The 19,992-nt window shown below is 38.9% G+C and overlaps 1 protein-coding gene across 6 annotated transcripts in view; it reads left to right on the top strand.

Moving 5' to 3' along the window:
• Positions 1 to 18,971, top strand: part of ZBED4 (zinc finger BED-type containing 4) — a 31,723-nt gene extending 12,752 nt beyond the window's left edge. For 3 of the 6 annotated variants that reach the window (XM_063075688.1, XM_063075686.1, XM_063075685.1), the window contains 2 exons: positions 5,780 to 5,925; positions 13,795 to 18,971. In XM_063075688.1, coding sequence (XP_062931758.1) covers positions 14,144 to 17,662 — 3,519 coding nt within the window. In that variant the 5' untranslated portion in view covers positions 5,780 to 5,925; positions 13,795 to 14,143 and the 3' untranslated portion in view covers positions 17,663 to 18,971. The other 3 variants (XM_063075684.1, XM_063075687.1, XM_063075689.1) reach the window with 2 other exon arrangements.
• The last annotated feature ends 1,021 nt before the right edge of the window (positions 18,972 to 19,992 follow it).

Raw genomic sequence — 19,992 nt, 5'->3', positions numbered from 1 at the left:
GGAAAGCGTCCATAACGGTTGTTTATGGCTTACCTCTGGGGAGGGGACAGGGAGCTGAAGGTTAAGTTGATCACTGATGGCCAATGATTTAGTCAGTTATGCCTACATAATGACACTTGCATAGAAACCCAAGAGCACAGGGTTCTGGGAGCTTCCAGATAGCTGAACACGTGAAGGTTACTGGAGGGTGATGCACCCGGAGAGGGCGTGGAAGCTCTGTGCCCCTTCTCCCATTCCTCGCCCTATGCATCTCTTTGCCTGTATTTTTTCTAATGTCCTTTATGATAAACCAGTAAACATAAGTACATGTTTTCCTGAGTTCTGTGAGCTGCTCAAGCAAACTAATTGAACCCAAGGAGGCAGCTGTGGGAACCCTGATCTATAGCTGGTTGTTCAGAAGTTCCAGAGGCTTGGACTTGGAACTGGCATCTGAAGTAGGGAGCAGTCTTGAGGTCTGAGCTCTCAATCTGTGGGATCTGACGCTATCTCCAGGTAGTGTCGGAATTAAATTGAATTAGAGGACACCCAGCTGGTGTCCATCAGAGAATTGCTTGCATATTGCTGCTGGAGAGAAATCACCCACATTTGTTACAAAAGTTGGTCTTCTGTATTGATTATTGTGGTAAGGAAATAGAAAAAACACTTTGGCGGTGTGTATGTTTTTCCCACTCCAACCCAGTTCATGTAGGAAACTGAAGACAAATAAATGCTTGATTGTTTTATCAGTTTTCAAAATAACCATTTTCCTATCATTCTCTAATTGGGGATTTTATTTTGGTATTATGAACTCATAAATTTAAACATATTTAATGTGTTTTAATGCATTGCTGTTATGATCCTTATTCGTGTTCAAGTTGTCTCATCTGTGGACAGTGGGAGCCTTTACAAGTTGGCTCCTAGACCCTTTTGACACAATTCTAATACTCAAAGGTTTCTGCTATCTGGTATGTCAGGAAGTTCTTGGCTCATCTTGTGTTCCTCCTGCCCCAGACTGGTAATAAGCCATTTCTTCAACCCCAGTTTCTTTGAATAGCTTTTAAGTGATGTTTTAAAACCACAATCTGGATGTTAGACATGTTCATTGCTATTGGGTTGGTCATTGTTTCTAGGCCTTTGCAATGAACAGAGCTAGACTATATAATCTGTTCACTGACTACAGAATGTTTACCTTACTTTCTTAAATCTTATGTCTCTATCTCCTTTTTACACTAGAATCTTGGTTCTGAAGGAGACATAAGAGATGAGAATTAGAATATCACATAATTACACATTTACTTTATCTATTGCTACACATATCACAGTCTCAGAATAATAATGGCAATACTACCACCACCTATATCATTATTGAAAACAGTTGAAGTATTTTTTGCATAAGTCTTCCCATTTATCTTTACATGGGATCTACCCTTACTCAGTCCAAGTTCTACATGTAGCTGTATGTTAAATGCTCACACCCTGTCATCATGTCATGTTTCTCTTGTCTTTTTGGTTGAGGTTTGTTCTCCAGTAGATAGATTTATTAGGAAGGACTCATGGAACAATATTTCCTGAATTCTTGCATTTTGATTATAGGGCTTTTGTTTTTTAATCCTTTATGCATGAAAGTCAGTCTGGCTGGGTATAAAATCATTGGATTTATACTTGGTTCACATTTTCTTGAATATCTGAAATATGTTATTACATTGTCTTCTAGCATGAAGCATTGCTGTTTAAATCATGATGATCTTATTTTATTTCCCTTATACGTGGCTTTGGTTTTTGCCTGAGAGCCCTTAGTTCAGTGATTTTACTAGAATATACCTCAGTGTTATTTGTTCAGAATGGATTTTCTCATGCCCTTTCAAATATGTACATAATTTCACAATTTTGATTTCAGGAAACGTTTTAAGTTTTTAGTATTCTTTGAGGGGTAGGGGGCAGCTGACTGCTGTGGGCGTCCAAACCCCTTGGCATTATAGCATCACTCTAACCAACTGAGCTGACTGGCCAGCCCTATTTTTTTTAGCATTCCACTCTCTTGCTTTTTCTTCTTTTTCTGGGGGATGGGTACTTGGAACAGATGTTGGATCTTTTTTGCCTGTTTTTTAAATTGGTCAATTTCTCTTTGTTTTTTTATTCCTTAATTTCTTTTTTTTTTTTTTAAAGATGACCAGGAAGGGGATCTTTTTTTTTTTTTTTTTAAGTTTTCATCAAGAAAATATTTTTAATTTGAATTTTAAGACAGTTTGATTTCTTAATCAGTTTTTCATACAGCAAAGTTAAAAAAATTTTTTTTTTTTAATTTTATTTTGTCGATATACATTTTGGCTGATTATTGCTCCCCATCACCAAAACCTCCCTCCCTTCTCCCTCCCCCCCTCCCCCCCAACAATGTCCTTTCTGTTTGCTTGTCTATCAACTTCAAGTAATTGTGGTGGTTATATCTTCTCCCCCCCCCCCCGCCCCGGTTTTGTGTGTGTGTGTGGGGGGGGGGGGGGGGAAGTGGATCTTAACCCTTGGCTTGGTGTTGTTAGCACCATGCTCAGCCGGTGAGCCAACCGGCCATCCCTATATAGGATCCGAACCCGTGGCCTTGGTGTTATCAGCACCACACTCTCCCAAGTGAGCCACGGGCTGGCCCTCTTAATTTCTTTTTTATTAAAAAAAATTCTTTTCTCCTTCTGTTTATCTTAAGCCATTATCTGAGTTTATTTGTTCTCATGTTTATTATAGTTTAGTCTTTGTTCCTGGAATCATATTTTACTTTTTTCCTAACATTTTCCTGAGATCTGTAACCTTATTTCTTTAGAGTTTTTAAATCTTGATTTTCTTTTGTATCATTTTCTTAATGTCTTCAGTTTCTTTAGAAATAAGACATTATAGTTACAGATCTCATTTAATTTGAGATCATGTTTTTCCAGTATGCATATTTTATTATCTAGAGAAGTGTTTTTCTGTTCTTTATTGTTTTTTTTTCTCATCCTTATATGGGATTTGACTTAATCCTTCTCTGTTGCTTATTATATTAGTTTTCTAGTGCTGCTTTAACAAATTACCACAAATATAGTGGTTTAAAACAACATAAATTAGCGGGCTGGCCTGTGGCTCACTTGGGAGAGTGCGGTGCTGATAACACCAAGGCCACGGGTTCGGATCCCATATAGGGATGGCCGGTTTGCTCACTGGCTGAGCATGGTGCTGACAACACCAAGTCAAGGGTTAAGATCCCCTTACTGGTCATCTTTTAAAAAAAATAAAAATAAAAAAATAAAACAACATAAATTAGGAGGTCGGAAATCTGATATGAGTCTCATTGGGCTAAAGTCAAGGTGTTGGCAGGCTGCCTTTCTTTCTGGAGGCTATAGGGATGAATCCATTTCTTTGTCTTTTACACGTTCACCTGCGTTCCTTGGTTTGTGGGCCCTCTTCTTCTGCAGTCACATATCCCTTTGTCCTCCCTTCTCCCTCTTCCACTTTTAAGGAACCTTGTAATAACATTGGGTCCACCGAGATAATCCAGGGTAATCTCCCTGTATTAAAGTCTGCTAATTAGTGCCCTTACTTCCATTTGCAATCTTATGAATTATTCTTGCTATGGAACCTAACATACAGGTTCTGGGGATTAGAACATGGATATCTTTGAAGGCCCATTATTTTGCCCACTACATTTATTTTTATATGATATTAGTTTTTTTTGAAATTTTAGAAGGAGATAAGGCTCAGAATTACTTTTTTTAAGTTCATGGTACTTCTGTAGTTTTTATGTACTATTAAAAGTCTTTCTGTATCTAGGAATATCGATCTGTTGTTTTCTTATAGTGTGTTTGGCTTTGATATAAAGGTGATACTGGCCTCTTAGAATAAGGTGGAAAGTATTTCATCCTCCTCGCTTTTAAAAGGGTTTGTGGGATACTGGTATTATTTATTCTGTAAATGTTTGAAGAAATTCACCAATGAAGCCATTTTGACCTGCATTTTTCTTTGTGGAAAGATTTTAAACTACTTATTCGATTTCATTGCTTGTTATGGTCTAGGGTGCATCTCATAAATTTTGGTGTATTGTATGTTTATTTTCATTCAGATTAAAATATTTTCTAATTTCCCTTGCAGGTTTTTTTTTTTGAGCCACGAGTTCTTTAGAAATGTGTTTTGTTTCCAAATATTTGTTGATTTCCAAAATGTCCTTCTGTTGTTGTTTTATAATTTAACTCCATTGTGATTAGAGGACTTGTATGGTTTAAGTTTATTAATGTTGTTTATGGCTTACCAAATGGTCTGTATTGTGGAATGTTGCATGTGCACCTGAAAAGAGTATGTGTTGTGCTGCTGTTGGATGGAATGTTCTGTAGGTGTCTGTTAGGTCCAGTTGGTTGTTCAAGTCTTCTGTGTCATTGCTGATGTTTTATCTAGTTGTTCTAGTTGACCTGTTCCCAGCAGTTTCTCTTCAGTGTGAGTTTTTGTCCAGGAAGGAGGAACATGTTGGCTGTTGTGTTTTCTCCAGCTTCTTTAGACCTTATCTTGGACCCCGACACTTCAGCTTTATTGCTATGCAGAAAACAAATTTCAGCAGTGTGGTCCTTTGGGATCTCCAGTAAATACCTGTTGGCTACTTTGAGATTATCACTGTATCACATGCCAGTGGCTTCTTTTCTTTTTCCACACATATAGATCTTATACCATACTGGCCTTATATAGAGATGCTCCTTGATTTACATCTTAATAAACCTATCACAAATTGAAATTATCCTAAGTGGCCAAGCTACCAAACACTATAGCTTAGCCTAGACTACTTTAAACATGCTCAGATACTTAAGCTAGCCTACAGTTGGGCAAAATCATTTAACACAAAGCCTATTTTTTAAAGAAGTGTTGGGTATCTCATGTAAGACTGTCATACTGCGTGTTGCTAAGCCCAGGAAAAGACCAAAATTCAAAGTACCATTTGTAAAGTAAAACCATTTTAAGTCTGGGACTGACTTACCATGTTCATGGTTTGTCCCCTCTGCTTAGATTTTGGAGTTAATGGAAACAACTTGTCGTTCTTATGGTATTCCTGATAATCATATATGGGATCATGCTTTTGCTGTTCTAGTTCTGTTTTTATTGAGGGATTTGAGGAAATCAAAAAATAAAATCTAGGCTGTATTACAAACAAAACAGTTGAACCTACTGTATTTCAAATGAATAAAATAACTACACGTATGGAAGAAAACTGATACAAGAAACACAGTGCTTGATTGGATTCTCTCAAGTCTAAAGACAAAAAATTACAAGTTAGTATTAATCTCTAGTTAGAGGTCTTGTTTGGTTTTTTTGGCAGTATGGGTTAGCAATTCTAAAACTACTTTCTGTGTATGGTAGGATTGAGCAAATGAGTACATCTGTTAAGGGTAGTGGGAGCCAGACTTACTTCACAGTGTTGAAGGAAAAGTTACAACTATAGAAAGGGGAGGCTCGGTCTCGTGATGTTGGATTGGAGTTGGTGAACTCATGGTTTTTATCCACATATACACATGCGTGCAGACATGTATGTATCTTTATGGTTTCTAGTTCATTCCATTGAAAGGGCCTGCTAGCAAGGGACCGCAGCAGCAGTGAGCATACCGAGTCCGTGGCCCCTTACCCACTCTTGTCCTTGCTGCATCACTGTACTTCCATGCAGGATTATTTTATTTCTGCCTGAAGAATACTCTTGCATTGCCTTCAGCACAGGTCACCTGGTGACACAGTTTTTGTTTCTTATCCTGCAGAAATATTTTTGTTTATTATTGAATTCTGGTTTATTTTTTATTTTTTTCAGAACTTTGAAGATATCATTCCTTTGTCTCCTGGTTTACATTGTCTCTCTTGAGAAGTCAGCCATATACATAATTGGTTTTTTCCCTCAAAATAAGTCTTATGGAAATAATCTAATATATATGCAAGCAGAAAGAACACCCTGACGAAGTAAGTACTCATCACCCAGCTTCAGCCGTTACCAGCTCATGGCCATTCCCAAGTCATCTGAGTCCCCAACTCAGTTATATTGTGAAGCAAATACTAGAAATCATATTTCATCTAAATATATTTCAGTAAGTATCTTAAAAAGATGGAATTCTCTTACAAGTTATATCTGTAATACCTTTATCACACCTTAAAAAATAACAGAATTGCTTACTATCAAATACTAAGTAAGTGTACAAATTTCCCACATTTTCTAAAACATGTTCTTAAATAGTTTGGTAACTAAAATCAGTATTCAAGTGTAATTTCTTTATTAAAGAAACTGGGTTGTTTGCCCTGTAGAATTTCGCACAGTCTGGATTTTGCTGATTTCATTCTTCCGGCATTGTTTAACATGTTCCTCTGTCCCTTGAAACTTTTATCTGTCTGCTTTATCTCCTCTTTTCAGTGTTTTGTTTTTGTTTTTTTTAATCCTGTTTGATGTTTATAGGGATTCTTGAATCTGTGTCCTGAAATCTTTTGTCAGTACTGGAATTTTATAACCGTTACATCTCCCCTTCTTCCCCAGCTCTCATATCTTTTGTTCCCCTCCCCTACCTCTCAGTCCTACGTGTGCTCTCTTCTGGATGTGAACAGGGGCTTGTTTCCACCACTTAATACCTGTGTGCCCCAGACAAGTTTTTCACCCTCTCTGTGCCCCATGTGTAAAAGGAGAAAAGTCTTACTAAACTTTCTTCGTACAAGATGGCCTATAAAAACACTCAGTAAGTCCAAAGCTCTGAGAAAGTCTCAGAGAGAGGCAAAGCCAACCTAGAATGAGATCTCCATTCTCATGGGAAGGGAGAACAGCTGGGTTCTTTTAGACCCAGAGAGTTGAAGTGTCCTCCTTGTAGCCTGCATGGGGACAGAGGACAAAGTTATCCAGGAAAGAGAAAATAAGGGCTGGGGAACGAGGTGGTGTGCTGCCAGTGGGGAAGAGAGATTTTACAATGAAGGAGCAACGGGGGCTGGAATGTGCTGAGGCAGGATGACCTTGAATCCTACGACCTTTCAAAACTCACTGGTTCTAGTATGTTTTTGTGGAGGCCTTAAGGCCTTTATTACATAGATGGCCATGTCTTCTTGCAAATAAAAGCAGTTTTGCTTTTTCCTTTACAGTCTGCCTATTGCCTGGGCTGGAACCACCAGCACAGTGTTAGAAGTACTGAGAGTTGCCTTGTTACCAAACGTACAGGGGAGACATCCGGTGGGTCTTTGAGTATTAAATAGGATGTGAGCTGTAGGGTTTTTCTGAATACAACTTACGAGGTTGAGGAAGAGTCCTATTTCTGATTTGCTGAGAGCTTTTGCCATGAATAGATGTGGAAGTGTTGTCAAATGTTTTCCTACATCTCATGACATGACCATATGGTTTTCTTCCTTTATTCCTGTGATAAACCCCACTTAATCATGGTGTGTTATCTTTCATATATAGTGCTGAATTTGCTTTGCTAAATTTTTGCTAAGGATTTTTTTCCTGGGATCCTTGGGACATCGAGCTGTTTCTTTTGTTGTAACATCTTTGCTGGTTTTGGTATCAGGGTAATACTTCATAAAAAGAGTTGGGAAGTGCTTCTTTTATTTTCTGGAAGAATTTGTGTTTCACTGGGTTTTTTTTTTTTTTTTTTTTTTTTTCTTTCTTTCTTTCTTTAATGTTTGTTAGAATTTACCAGTGAAACCATCTGGCATGAAAGTTTCTTTGTGAGAAGGTTTTTCAGTTCAGCTACAAGTTCACTTTTTTAAAATAAAAGGCTATTCAGGTTATTTCTACTTGTGTCTTTCAAGGAATTTCATCTGAGTTGCAGAATATATTTTCATAAAGTTATTTATACACTTCTCTATTATCCTTTTATGTCTGTAGGATCTATGATGATATCCTTTCTCATTCCTGGTATTGTTAATTTCTGTCTTCTCCTTTTTTTTCCACTGATCGGTCCGTGTAGAAGTTTACCAATTTTATTGATCTTTCCAAAGAAGCAGTGTTTACTTTCATTGATTTTTTTTTTCTTTTTCTTTTTTTGATTTTATTGATTTTACATCTTTATTTTTTTTCCCCTTCTGCTTATTTTGGGATTAAATTTGCTTTACTTTTCTTTGTGATTATTTTCTTTGACACTTGACTTAATATAGAAAGAAGTGTTATTTATTTGAAAATATTTTGGATTTTTTCAGATATCATTCTGTTGTTGAGTTCTCATTCAATTCCCTTGTTGTTAGAGACTTTTTTTGTTTGATTTCATTTATTTTAGATGTATTGAGATTTGCTTTATTGTACAGAGAACAGTCTGTCTTGGTGAATATTTTGTGTACACTTGTAAATAATTTGTATTCTGTTGTTGATTGGACCATTGAATAAATGTCAATTAGGTCAACTTTGATAATTGTGTCCTTTAAATCTTCTATATCTTTTCTTAAAATCTATATTTTATAGATCTTCAGTCTACTTGTTCAATTAACTATTGAATAGATGTGTTGAAATCTCCATCTATAATTATGAATTCTTCTAGTATCCCGTTAGTTGTATCAGTTTTGCTTCATATATCTTGAAGGTCTGTTAGTAGTTGTATGCACATTTGGGGTCATGTGCTCTATATGAATTGACCCCTTTGTAATTATGTAATGTTCCTTATTATCCCTACCATGGTATTCTTAAATGTTTACCTGGTATTCATATGGCCACTCCAGCTTTATTTTGATTAGTTTTAGCACGAATACCTTTTCTAGCTTTTTGCTTTTAACCTATTTGTCTTTACATTTAAAGGGTGTTTCTTGTAGGTGGCATATAGTTAGTCTTGCTTTTTTATCAATTCTGACAATCCCTGCCCTTTAAGAAAACAGCTTTATTTGGGTATAATTGACATGCAGTAAATTGCACATATTTAAAGTGCACAATCTGATGAATATATATATTCATATACATATATATGAACAGTTGTGTATAAATCTTCATATGGACATATGTATCTGCTTATGTATTCATTTATTCTAAGCCCCACCATTAAGTCCATGCTCTTCTGAGGGCCCCGTTGATGCTGTGCTGCTCTTGCTGGTGGGAGCAGTCTATTCCCAGCCCTCTGTGAGCCCTGGCAATTCTTCCACCTACTTTTTTTTCGTTGTGGATGGTTTTCTCAAATTTATATGCAATAAGGGAGCCCTTTACATGTCTTTTGAGCTCTGTGTAGCTCCCTCTTCTCTAGTACTCTCTCCAGCAAATTCTAGCCAAACTACTCAGCAAGACCACCAGACTCTGTTTAAGTTCCTGCTCCCTTCATTGCAGCCAGAAAGTTGAGGTAATAAGCTAGAGCAGTTGTAGGCTCACCACATTAGTTTTCCGTATCTCTTCGATCACCTTCCTGTGCTTTCTGTTCTTCCTCTCCTCCAGTGTCTGAAAAACATCATTTCACGTATACGATACGGTGGTCTGATGTGCGAAGGTAAACCCAGTCTCATTTCTCCATCATGGCTTCAGGAGGAAGTCACTGCAAGTCCTCCAGCTTGCTTCTTCCTTTTCAGAATAACTTTATTTATTCCTGATTCTTTGTATTTCCGTGTAGATTTTAGACTTCTGCTTATCAGCTACTGCAAAAAAGCATTTCATGATTTTGATTGGGATCATAAAGAATTTATAGATCAGTTTGGGAAAATATTTATATCTTACCAATATTGAGTTTTCTAACCCATGAACTTGGTATATTTCTTCATCTATTTAATTAAGTCTTTAATTTCTGTCAGCAGTGTTTTATAGTTTTCAGTATACAGTTTTCTACATATTTTAAAAAATTTCCCTCTTTAACATTTCTTATTTTGGGGGGTTTTTTTGTTTTTGTTTTTTGGCAGCTGCCTTGTTGTTATAACACCGTGCTCTAACCAAGGAAGCTAACCAGCCAGCCCCAACATTCATATTTTCGGATGTTATATGGGGAATTTTTTAAAATTTTATTTTCTGGTTCATCTATAGAAATGCAATTGCTTTTTGTATGTTAACCTTTTGTCTTGTGACTTTTCTAAATTCATTAATTATTTTTAGTAGTTTTTTGTAGTTTCTTAATGATTATTTTACCTACATAGTCATGTTGAATATGAATAAAGACAGTTTTACCTCCACCTTTCCAGTGTGTGTACCTTTTATTTCTTCTTTCTGCCTGACAGCTCAGGTTGCCACTGTTTAGTGTGACTGAAAGTGGTGAGACAAATACCCTTGTCCCATTCCTGATCTCAGGGAAGGCATTCCGTCTTTGTCATTAAGCGTGAATGATGTCGACTGTGGGCTGAAAATGAAATTTTTTTGTTTTTCATTTGCAGAGAATTTTTATCAATGAGTGTTGAATTATGTCAGATTTTTTTTCTGCATCTATTGAAATTATATGGTTTTTGTTCATTATTTTCTTAATGTGATGAATTATATTGATTTATTTTTGAATGTTAAACAAACTTTGTAGGTTTCACCTTAAACCTACTTGGTCATGGTGTATTATGTTTTTTATATATTGCTGGATCTGACTTGTTAAAATTTTGAAAGGAGTTTTGCATTTATTTTTATTATATCAGTCTATAATTTTTAAATCTTTTTTATTATGGAAAATTCAAGCATTTACAAAATTGAACAGAATAGTAAACTACATCCAGTGAAACCCCATAAGCCTTGCACCATGTTTTACAAATCATAAGCACACGGACGATTTTTTTTTTTTTGGTGTGCAGCTTTTATTTTATTTAAAACCCAAGTATTATATCACCTTATCTGTAGATAGTTCACTATTTATTTCTTAAACTTCATTTCACCACCCAAATAAATATTTTCCTTATAAATTCAGATATACATGTGATGTTAAATATTTCTCCATTTTTCTTTTCTTTGTCTTGTTTGTTTGGTTTTTTGTTGGTTTTTTTGGCAGCTGGCCAGTACAGGAATCAAACCCTGGACCTTGGTATTTATCAGCACCATGCTGTAACCAACTCAGCTAACCAACCAGCCCACTTCATTTTTCTTAATTTATACCTTTTTAAAAAAAAATTCAGATCCAAACAAGTCTGCCTGATTTTTAGATCCATCTATGCATATCCCTCCATCTCTGCATTGGGCAGTTTCATTACAGGGTGTCTATGTTTGGATCTGAATTCAAATAATCCTTTTATGTACTCCATCTAGTATACTTGATGCTTCCTGTCTGTAGATTCGTGTCTTTCATTAGTTCTGGAAATCCTGTCATGATCTCTTCAAGTGTTGCCACTCCCCTAGCTCTGACTGCCTTATTCTCTCCTGTGTGACTCCTATCTTCTCTTTCATATTTTTCATCTCATTTCTTGTCAATGCTGGTTTCTCAGTAATTTCTTTAGATCTGTCTTCCAGTGTATTAATTTTTCTTCAGCTGATTTTAATAAGTTTCCTTCATTTTGATTTTAATTCCAAAATCATATATTTATGAATCCTTTTTTAAAATTACTTTTTATTGAGATATAATTCACACACCATAAAATACACCTTCTTAAAAGTATATTCACAAGGTTTCAACGAGCACCTCTCTTTAATTCCAGAACTTTTAATCACTAAAAAAGAAACTTTGAACTCTAGCAGTCTTCCTCCAGTTCCTGACAACCACTAGACTACTTTCTGTCTCTGTGGCTTTGCCTGTTTTGGACATTTCATCTATCTTCAGTTGTACAGTATATGATCTTTTGGTCTGGCTTTGTTCACTTAGCTTGATGTGTCTTCATCATCTACGTTGTAGCATGCATCAGTACTCTATTTACAGGATGTGTGGTATGCCATTATATGAATATATATATTTTAATCCACTTATCAGTTGATGGACATTTGGGTTGTTTCCACTTTTTGGCTGATGTGATACTGCTGTGAACATTCATGTACACGTTTTTGTGTGAACCTATGTTTTTACTTCTCTTGGGTATATATCTAGGAATGGAACTGCCTGGTAGAGTCGTAACTCTGTTTAACTTTCTGAGGAAGGTCAGGCTGATTTCCAAAATAGTTGCACCATTTTACATTCCCACTAAAAGTGTATACCCGTTTCCACTTTCCACTTCTTCATCAACACTTTTCGTTGTCTGCTTTTATATGATAGCTGTTTTAGTGGATGTGAATTGGTATCTCATGTGGTTTTGATTTTCATATACTTATAATTCTAATTGTTCTATTTGATTCTTTCCCAAATGTGTCTTCTCATTTTTTATAATCTATTTTTTGCTCATATTTCTTTTTCTATATTTTATGACATTTTATATATGTATAATTATATATAAAGTTTTAAGAAATACCATGATATATAATATATAATTATTTTTTATCCTTTATGTAGTAATTCCAGTAAGCAAAGTCCTTGGTGTTCTGAATGTGCTTTTGCCAACTTTCACTCATGGTTGCTTGATTCCTTGTGTGTTTAATGATGTTTTACTTTTATGCTGATTTTTTAATTTTTTTATTTGGCTGAACTTTATGGAATTTACTATTTGGATTGCTTTCTTTCAGAAACAACCTGCATTTGTTTCTGGTGGGAATAGCAGCTTTTAATTAAGATGGGAATACTTTATAGGGTGACCATATCCTGCTTTGCCCCAGACAGGTTTGGCTTAAGCCTCTTGTCCCAGTAATATTCCTAATAGTGCGCTCTTTCACTCTTTGAGGACATGGCTTCCTCACCACCTTGATTCCTGCACAGTTCGGGCATGTCGGGTTCACTGCTCCATTGGCGGAAGCCCAGAGTCAGTGTGGCCCGGCTGTTTAGGTGTCGCCCTTGCGTTTGCACAGCTGGCTGTGGCTCAGCTGGTCTCTCCCGTGGGTTTGCCACTCACTGTGTCTTTGGAGAGTTCTCCCACTTTCTTGTAGGCCCACTAACACGTTAGTTAAAAAGTAAGTTTGTTACAGGTTTTCTAGAGTCAAAGTTTTATTATTTGTTTATTATCATAGAATTTATGCTGCCATATTGCTGAGAATGGTTTTTTGTTGCTACTTTTTTTCCTACTTTTTTATTAAACTGCTCCCTTCTTACCCCACGTATCATCATCATCCTTCAAGTTTCAGCTCAGTTATGTCCTTACAACTCCTGCTGCTCTCCTAGTTCCCATCCTGCTCTTTTACACCTTCATAACATCAGGTGCCTTCACTTCCAGCATTTATTACAGTTAAAATCTTCAGTTCTTGGTGACTGTTGTCTCCCCTGCTGGCTGTAAGGCCGTGTGACTGCCTGCTCTCGGTGGCGCCCCAGCTCCTGCACAGTACAGCACCACTCCGGGAGTGACCACCGAGTGAGTGAACAGAAAGGCTGGCTGGGAGTTGCTTTACTCTCACAGGACTTTCATCCATCTAGTATGTGGGGAATCATCATTGTCTTTCTTGTGTTTAATTTGTAGTCTTTGAATTGATTGTTTCATAGTTTAGCTGGACTTTTAAAAATTCCTATTTTATATATTAGTTCTCATAGCGAGGCAGAATGAATTGATTTCAAGGAATTTGGTTTTGCTGATTGTAGCAGCTGTGCGTACCTCTGGTAAACTGAGGGGTGAGGGCATAAATTCTAAACAAAAGTTACCTTTTTATATCACTGTAGGTTTTTAGGTTTGTATTCATGTTTCCAAATCCTTTATTAATAGGCCATTTGAATTTGAATTCTTATCTTTACTTTTTTGCTTATTTTGCAGCATTAGGGTATTTTCATTGTGCAAGTGGATTGCAAAAAGTCAGGGAATGAGTTTTTCTGTTTGTTTTCCATTATGGAATTTTGTTATATACATATTGAGGCTGATGTATCCATGATATAGTATAGATTTGAAATGTAAGATTTAGTTCTGTGCTTAATTTGGTTTCATCTTTTATAGGTAATGCAGAAGGACCGTGTGTGTGCTGTCAAGATGGCGGGGACCCTGTCTTTAAGATGAGAAGCAAGTCTCCACTGCATAAGTTTGTGTCTGCACCATGAAGTCTTTAACAGTAGAACTACCGGAAAGCAGTGATCTGTGCCCTAAGACAACATGTTTATACGATTTACATATTCTGCTTTTCAGTAATATTTATAATCAGCCATATTCATAGAAACATCCTGAAAGAGAATTATTGTGAAAAAGTGAAGATAATCTACATTTGGGGGCAGAGGTGAGCATTGGGATCAGTTTTTTATTAACCTAAGATACTAACATGATGACACAGCCAGAGTAGTTATGGTCAGTCATGGAGAATAACCAGGAAACTTGTCCCACAGGGGATAGTGATGTCATTTCTGATAAGATAAATTTTAAAGAAGAAGAGGAAGATGATGATCGAGTTCCTAGTTACAGTTTGGAAAGAGTGGACTGTAAAAGTGAACAGGAGGACATGAAACAAGCAGACAGTGGTGATGAACAAGCGGAAATCAGAGAAACGAGCTATACCCGTAAGGCCCCTGGGAAATATCTGTCCACCGAGAACGAGGAAGATTACGGGTCCTTGTTCTCTCAGTACAGCAGTACACTGTATGACGTCGCGATGGAAGCTGTGACTCAGAGCCTTCTTTCCAGCCGAAACATCGGCTCCAGGAAGAAATCTCCAGCTTGGAAACATTTCTTTATCTCTCCTCGAGATAGTACTAAAGCAATATGTATGTACTGTATGAAAGAATTTAGTAGAGGTAAAAATGAAAAAGACTTGAGTACAAGCTGTCTCATGAGACATGTAAGGCGAGCGCACCCGACTGTGCTCATTCAGGAAAATGGCAGCGTGTCCACCGTGTCCTCCTTCCCTTCTGCTTCGCTCCTGCTTCCGCCACAGCCTGCAGACATGGGAGACCTCAGCACCATACTCTCACCCATCAAATTTGTCCAGAAAATGGCATCTAAGATCCCATCCCCTGATCGAATAACAGAGGAATCTGTGTCTGTAGTTTCTTCTGAAGAAATTTCCTCCGACATGTCCATTTCTGAGAAGTACAGCAGAGAAGAAGCCCTGGTGGGGTCATCGCCTCACCTCCCCACTCTCCATTATGATGAAACTGCAGAGAACATAGCAGAGAAAAACCTTCCACTTCCAAAGAACTCATCCGGGTCCAGAAGAAGATCTGCTGTCTGGAAGCACTTCTACCTGTCGCCCCTAGACAATTCCAAAGCTGTCTGCATTCATTGCATGAATGAGTTCAGCAGAGGAAAGAACGGGAAGGATCTGGGCACTAGCTGTCTCATCAGGCACATGTGGAGGGCGCATCGCTCCATCGTGCTGCAGGAGAACGGGGGCGGCACGGGCATCCCACCGCTGTACTCCGCTCCTCCAACCCTGCTGCCTTCCTTGTTGCCTCCAGAGGGGGATCTAAACTCTGTGTCGTCGTCTCCAGGAAAGCTGGTCAAAGAGTCCCCTTCAGCTTCCTCCTCCCCTGACAGGCTGACAGAGGACTTGCAGTCACATTTGAGTCCTGGAGATGCGCTCATGGAAGATGTGTCTGTGTTGTCCTCTGATGACGTCGGCGAGGCCTCATTGGTGTCTTCTCCTGAGAAGCAGCAGGGTGACAGGTTGAGTCCTAGGCTGTTTGAGTCTGGTGCTGTCTTCCAGCAGAATAAAAAGGTCATGAAAAGACTGAAGTCAGAAGTTTGGCACCACTTTTCACTGGCACCCACGGACAGTCTCAAGGCAGTGTGCAGGTACTGCAGCTGTGCTATCAGTCGGGGAAGGAAAGGTGATGTGGGCACGAGCTGTTTGATGAGACATCTGTACAGACGCCATCCTGAAGTGGTTGGGAACCAAAAGGGCTTTCTAGGTGCAAGCTTGGCAAATTCTCCATATGCCACTTTGGCTTCTGCAGAAAGTTCCTCCTCTAGATTAACTGACTTGCCAACAATGGTCACAAAAAATAATCAAGTTATATTTCCCGCTAATAGCAAAAAGACCTCAAAGCTGTGGAATCATTTTTCTATTTGCTCTGCAGACTCCACTAAAGTTGTGTGCTTACACTGTGGCCGGACGATCAGCAGGGGCAAGAAGCCCACCAACTTGGGCACCAGCTGCCTTCTGAGACATTTACAGAGGTTCCATAGCAATGTGCTGAAAACTGATGTCTCAGAGACAGTGCTGCCCTCTTCTCCAGACATCTGTGTGCCACTGAGCACAGAATTATCAGGAACTTCCTCCTTCGATGACACCAATGAGAAGTTTTATGATTCTCACCCAGTTGCCAAAAAAATCACAAGTCTCATAGCAGAAATGATTGCACTTGACCTTCAGCCATATTCTTTTGTAGACAACGTTGGCTTTAACAGGCTACTCGAATACTTGAAACCTCAGTACTCTCTACCCTCCTCTTCCTACTTCTCTAGGACAGCTATCCCAGGTATGTATGATAATGTGAAACAGGTAATTATGTCACATCTTAAAGAAGCTGAAAGTGGTGTGATCCACTTCACATCTGGAATATGGATGAGTAACCAGACCCGTGAGTACCTGACCCTTACGGCTCACTGGGTTACCTTCGAGTCGTCAGTCCGACCGCATTGCGCAGGCCACCATTGCTCAGCACTGTTAGACGTGTCACAGATTGATTGCGACTATAGTGGCCACAGCATTCAGAAGCAGCTGGAATGTTGGTGGGAAACCTGGGTGACCTCCGTTGGCCTACAGATTGGCATTACGGTTACTGACAATCCAAGCATAGGTAAGACGCTGAGCGACGGGGAGCGCTCGAGTGTGCAGTGCTTCAGTCACACGGTTAACCTGATTGTTAACGAGGCCATCAAGAGCCAGAGAATGGTGCAGAATTTACTTAGCATTGCACGGAAGATATGTGAGCGGGTGCATCGGTCTCCCAAAGCAAAAGAGAAACTAGCAGAGCTGCAGAAGGAATATGAATTACCACAGCACCATCTTATTCAAGACGTTCCCTCCAAATGGAACACGTCATTTCATATGCTTGAACGACTCATTGAACAAAAAAGGGCAGTTAATGAGATGTCACTCGAGTGTAATTTCAGAGAACTGATCAGCTGTGACCAGTGGGAGGTCATGCAGTCTGTGTGTCATGCATTGAAACCCTTCGATGCTGCCAGTCGAGAGATGAGTGCCCACGTGTCCACTTTAAGCCAAGTCATCCCCATGATCCACATCCTCAATAGGAAAATCGAGATGTTGTTCGAGGAAACAATGGGCATCGACACCATGCTGAAGTCTTTGAAGGAAGCCATGGTGAGCCGATTGTCTGCCACCCTCCACGACCCAAGGTACATCTTTGCTACACTGCTGGACCCTCGTTACAAAGCCTCCCTGTTTTCGGAGGAGGAGGCGGAACAGTACAAGCAAGATTTAATCAGGGAACTAGAAATACTGAATTCTACCTCAGATGACACACCTGCCTCCAATGGGTGTGACACAGGTTCCCCATCAAAAGACTCTGTTGGAGAGGAGAACCTGTGGTCACTCGTGGCCAAGATGAAAAAGAAAGATCTGAGAGAAAAGTTACCTGAAGACGTGGTGCTTGCGTATTTGGAAGAGGAGGTGCTTGAACACAGCTGTGACCCGCTCACCTACTGGAGCCTAAAGAAGTCATCTTGGCCGGGGCTGTCAACTTTGGCAGTCAGATTTTTGGGCTGTCCCCCAAGTATTGTCCCTTCGGAAAAGCTGTTCAGTACACCCACTGAGAATGGTAGCTTTGCCCAATCTAGGCTCACAATGGAACATTTTGAAAAACTTATCTTTTTGAAAGTGAATCTTCCCTTAATATACTTTCAGTATTGAAACTCACAATGGAGCCACCAGACTAGAGACAATGTTGCTTCTTAGGCATTAGCTGTTTGTACCAGGGGCTGTGACTCTCTCCCCCAGGGCCATGTACGACATCAGACCAGGCACTCTCAGGTCCACTCTCCAGCGCGCACCGTCATGTCTGCATGTGCCTTACTCCTGCTCCTGCAGGCCAGGTATCGCGGTGTGTTTTTTAAGCCCACTAGAAATAGCCTGTCTTGTCGATTATGGAATATGAAAACTAGGTTTTAATTCATAACTGTAAAGTTTTCTAAAAGGTGGGGGTTAATATTTTGTTTTACTAGAATGGCAGAGAAGATGTAAACAATTTTATTCTGTAGGCTTTTTACTCAATTATGTAAAAACCACAAATCAGGTACTGTATTCTAGTTAAGCATTGCTTTAATTGCAGCAAAACAGCTTTCGTGGCTGTCGAATGAAATCTGTAAATAGGAGGTGGTCAAGCCATCCTGACTGAGCAGTTTTTAACTGCAGGCTCTAAAGTATGTTGAGGAGTACAGAGAATATTCTGGAAGGTAACTGTTTACTACGACAGAGATACTGCATTCGAAAACAAAACTAAACTTAGATGTGTCATGGAGTATCAGTTATGTGGTTATCTAGTCACTAGAATTTTCCCATTTCAGGTTTTTGCATTCAGGTTTTACGTGGTCCATTAGCTCAGAAATATCTCAACTATTTATTATGAGCTCCTTTGAAATTTGATCCGAGTTTGTAAATTCATGCTTATTATTTAGCCAGTGCATAATATGACACGTTTACAGCAGACAGTCTGTTGATTAAATCTGCACACCTCTGATTTAGTATCTTTGCGCTATGAAGCTATCTTTTGAAATGTGTGCACTGACCCCCTCGTTTAATCAAATTATGTATAAAATTCTTTTTAGAAGAGATGGCTTATTAACAGGGAAAAAGCTTATTATATTACAGTTGTAAGAATAGCCTTAGGTGTTTAGATTTATTTTTATGATAGGGAAGATTCAGCCATCACTGGGGTATCTTAGAATACCAAGGACATCAGAATGAACTATCAGTTGTCAGATTATTTTAACAATATGTCTTCAGAATTTTTGCTTTAGCATCTACAAAAAGGTTCATTTTCTCATTTCAAACCAATTAAATATTCTGGGTGATACAAATCACTCTGCCTGTGACCCTTTAGAGAAGTTGTTTTGTTAAAATACTGTACCTATGCTTAATCTAAATCTGCATTGACTATGTTTTAGTGTATTTATAAATGGTGAACTCAGTTTCTGAAATTAAACTTTTTATTTGCAATTTTCTAGTGCGGGTGGACAATGGCTTTTTATTTTTAGGATAATGTTTTAGTCCTTTTTTGTGTTACTATAACAGAATACCCGAGACTGGTTAATTTATAAAGAACAGAGGTTTATTTGGCTTATGATTCTGAGACAGCAGCATTTGGTGTGGGCCTCAGGCTACTTCTGCTCATGGCGGAAAACAGCAGGCAGGTGTCAGGGTCTTTTAAACAACCAGCTCTCATAGGAACTCATAGAGTGACAACTCACTCACTACCACCGCCACCCCACCCCCCTACCCCACCTCTGCCCCTGAAGAGCATTAATCCATTCATGAGGGATCTGCCTCCATGACCCAAACAGCTCCTAACACTGCCACATTGGGGATCGGATTTCCACATGTGTTCTGGGAGGACAACACATCCAAACTCTGTCAGACAATAAAGCAGGCATACCTTTTGCAGGCCAGTATATAGAAATCGTGCCCAAGTGGCATCTGAAATTTTACCTTAACGCCAGATGGGACACTGGGGAAGTGCAGGTGCCAGTCTTATAACAGCATTTCTGCTGCTGGTAATGATGATGATTTCCTGGGTCTTGTGTTTAGAGTGTGGTGCCCGTGCCCTGCTGTAGCTTCTGTGCACGCTTTCCCTGTGCCCTTCCACCTGGTGACTGTGCACTCGCTCCCTTGAGACGAACCTGTTTCCTCAGTGCCTTGTTCTTTCAAGATTTACCTCAGTACTTTGGTCCTCTGAAATTTTTAAATTCATTTGCCAAGTTCCCTGACAGTATTTTGATTGGAATTATAAAACTGCTCAATTTGGGGCAGTTTTATTGTGAGTATATGGATGGATAAATAATATGTTGTCTAGTTTTGTTTAATACTGACCTCCACAAAAGTGGCCCCTAGCTTCTGCTCCCATCCATGGGCAGCTGGGTCGTTAGGACCAGCCCTCCAGAGAAGGCAGCGTGAAAGTGTCAAAAGCTGACAAGGCAGTGAGGAATTCCGGACAGGATGGATTGCCAGGGAGGTGAGCACTGCTG

This window comes from Cynocephalus volans, chromosome 12 (assembly GCF_027409185.1).
Source record: "Cynocephalus volans isolate mCynVol1 chromosome 12, mCynVol1.pri, whole genome shotgun sequence".
In the NCBI taxonomy this organism is placed as follows: Eukaryota; Metazoa; Chordata; class Mammalia; order Dermoptera; family Cynocephalidae; genus Cynocephalus; species Cynocephalus volans.
Note: the sequence above shows the minus strand (reverse complement) of the source record. Positions and strands in the feature narration are given on the sequence as shown.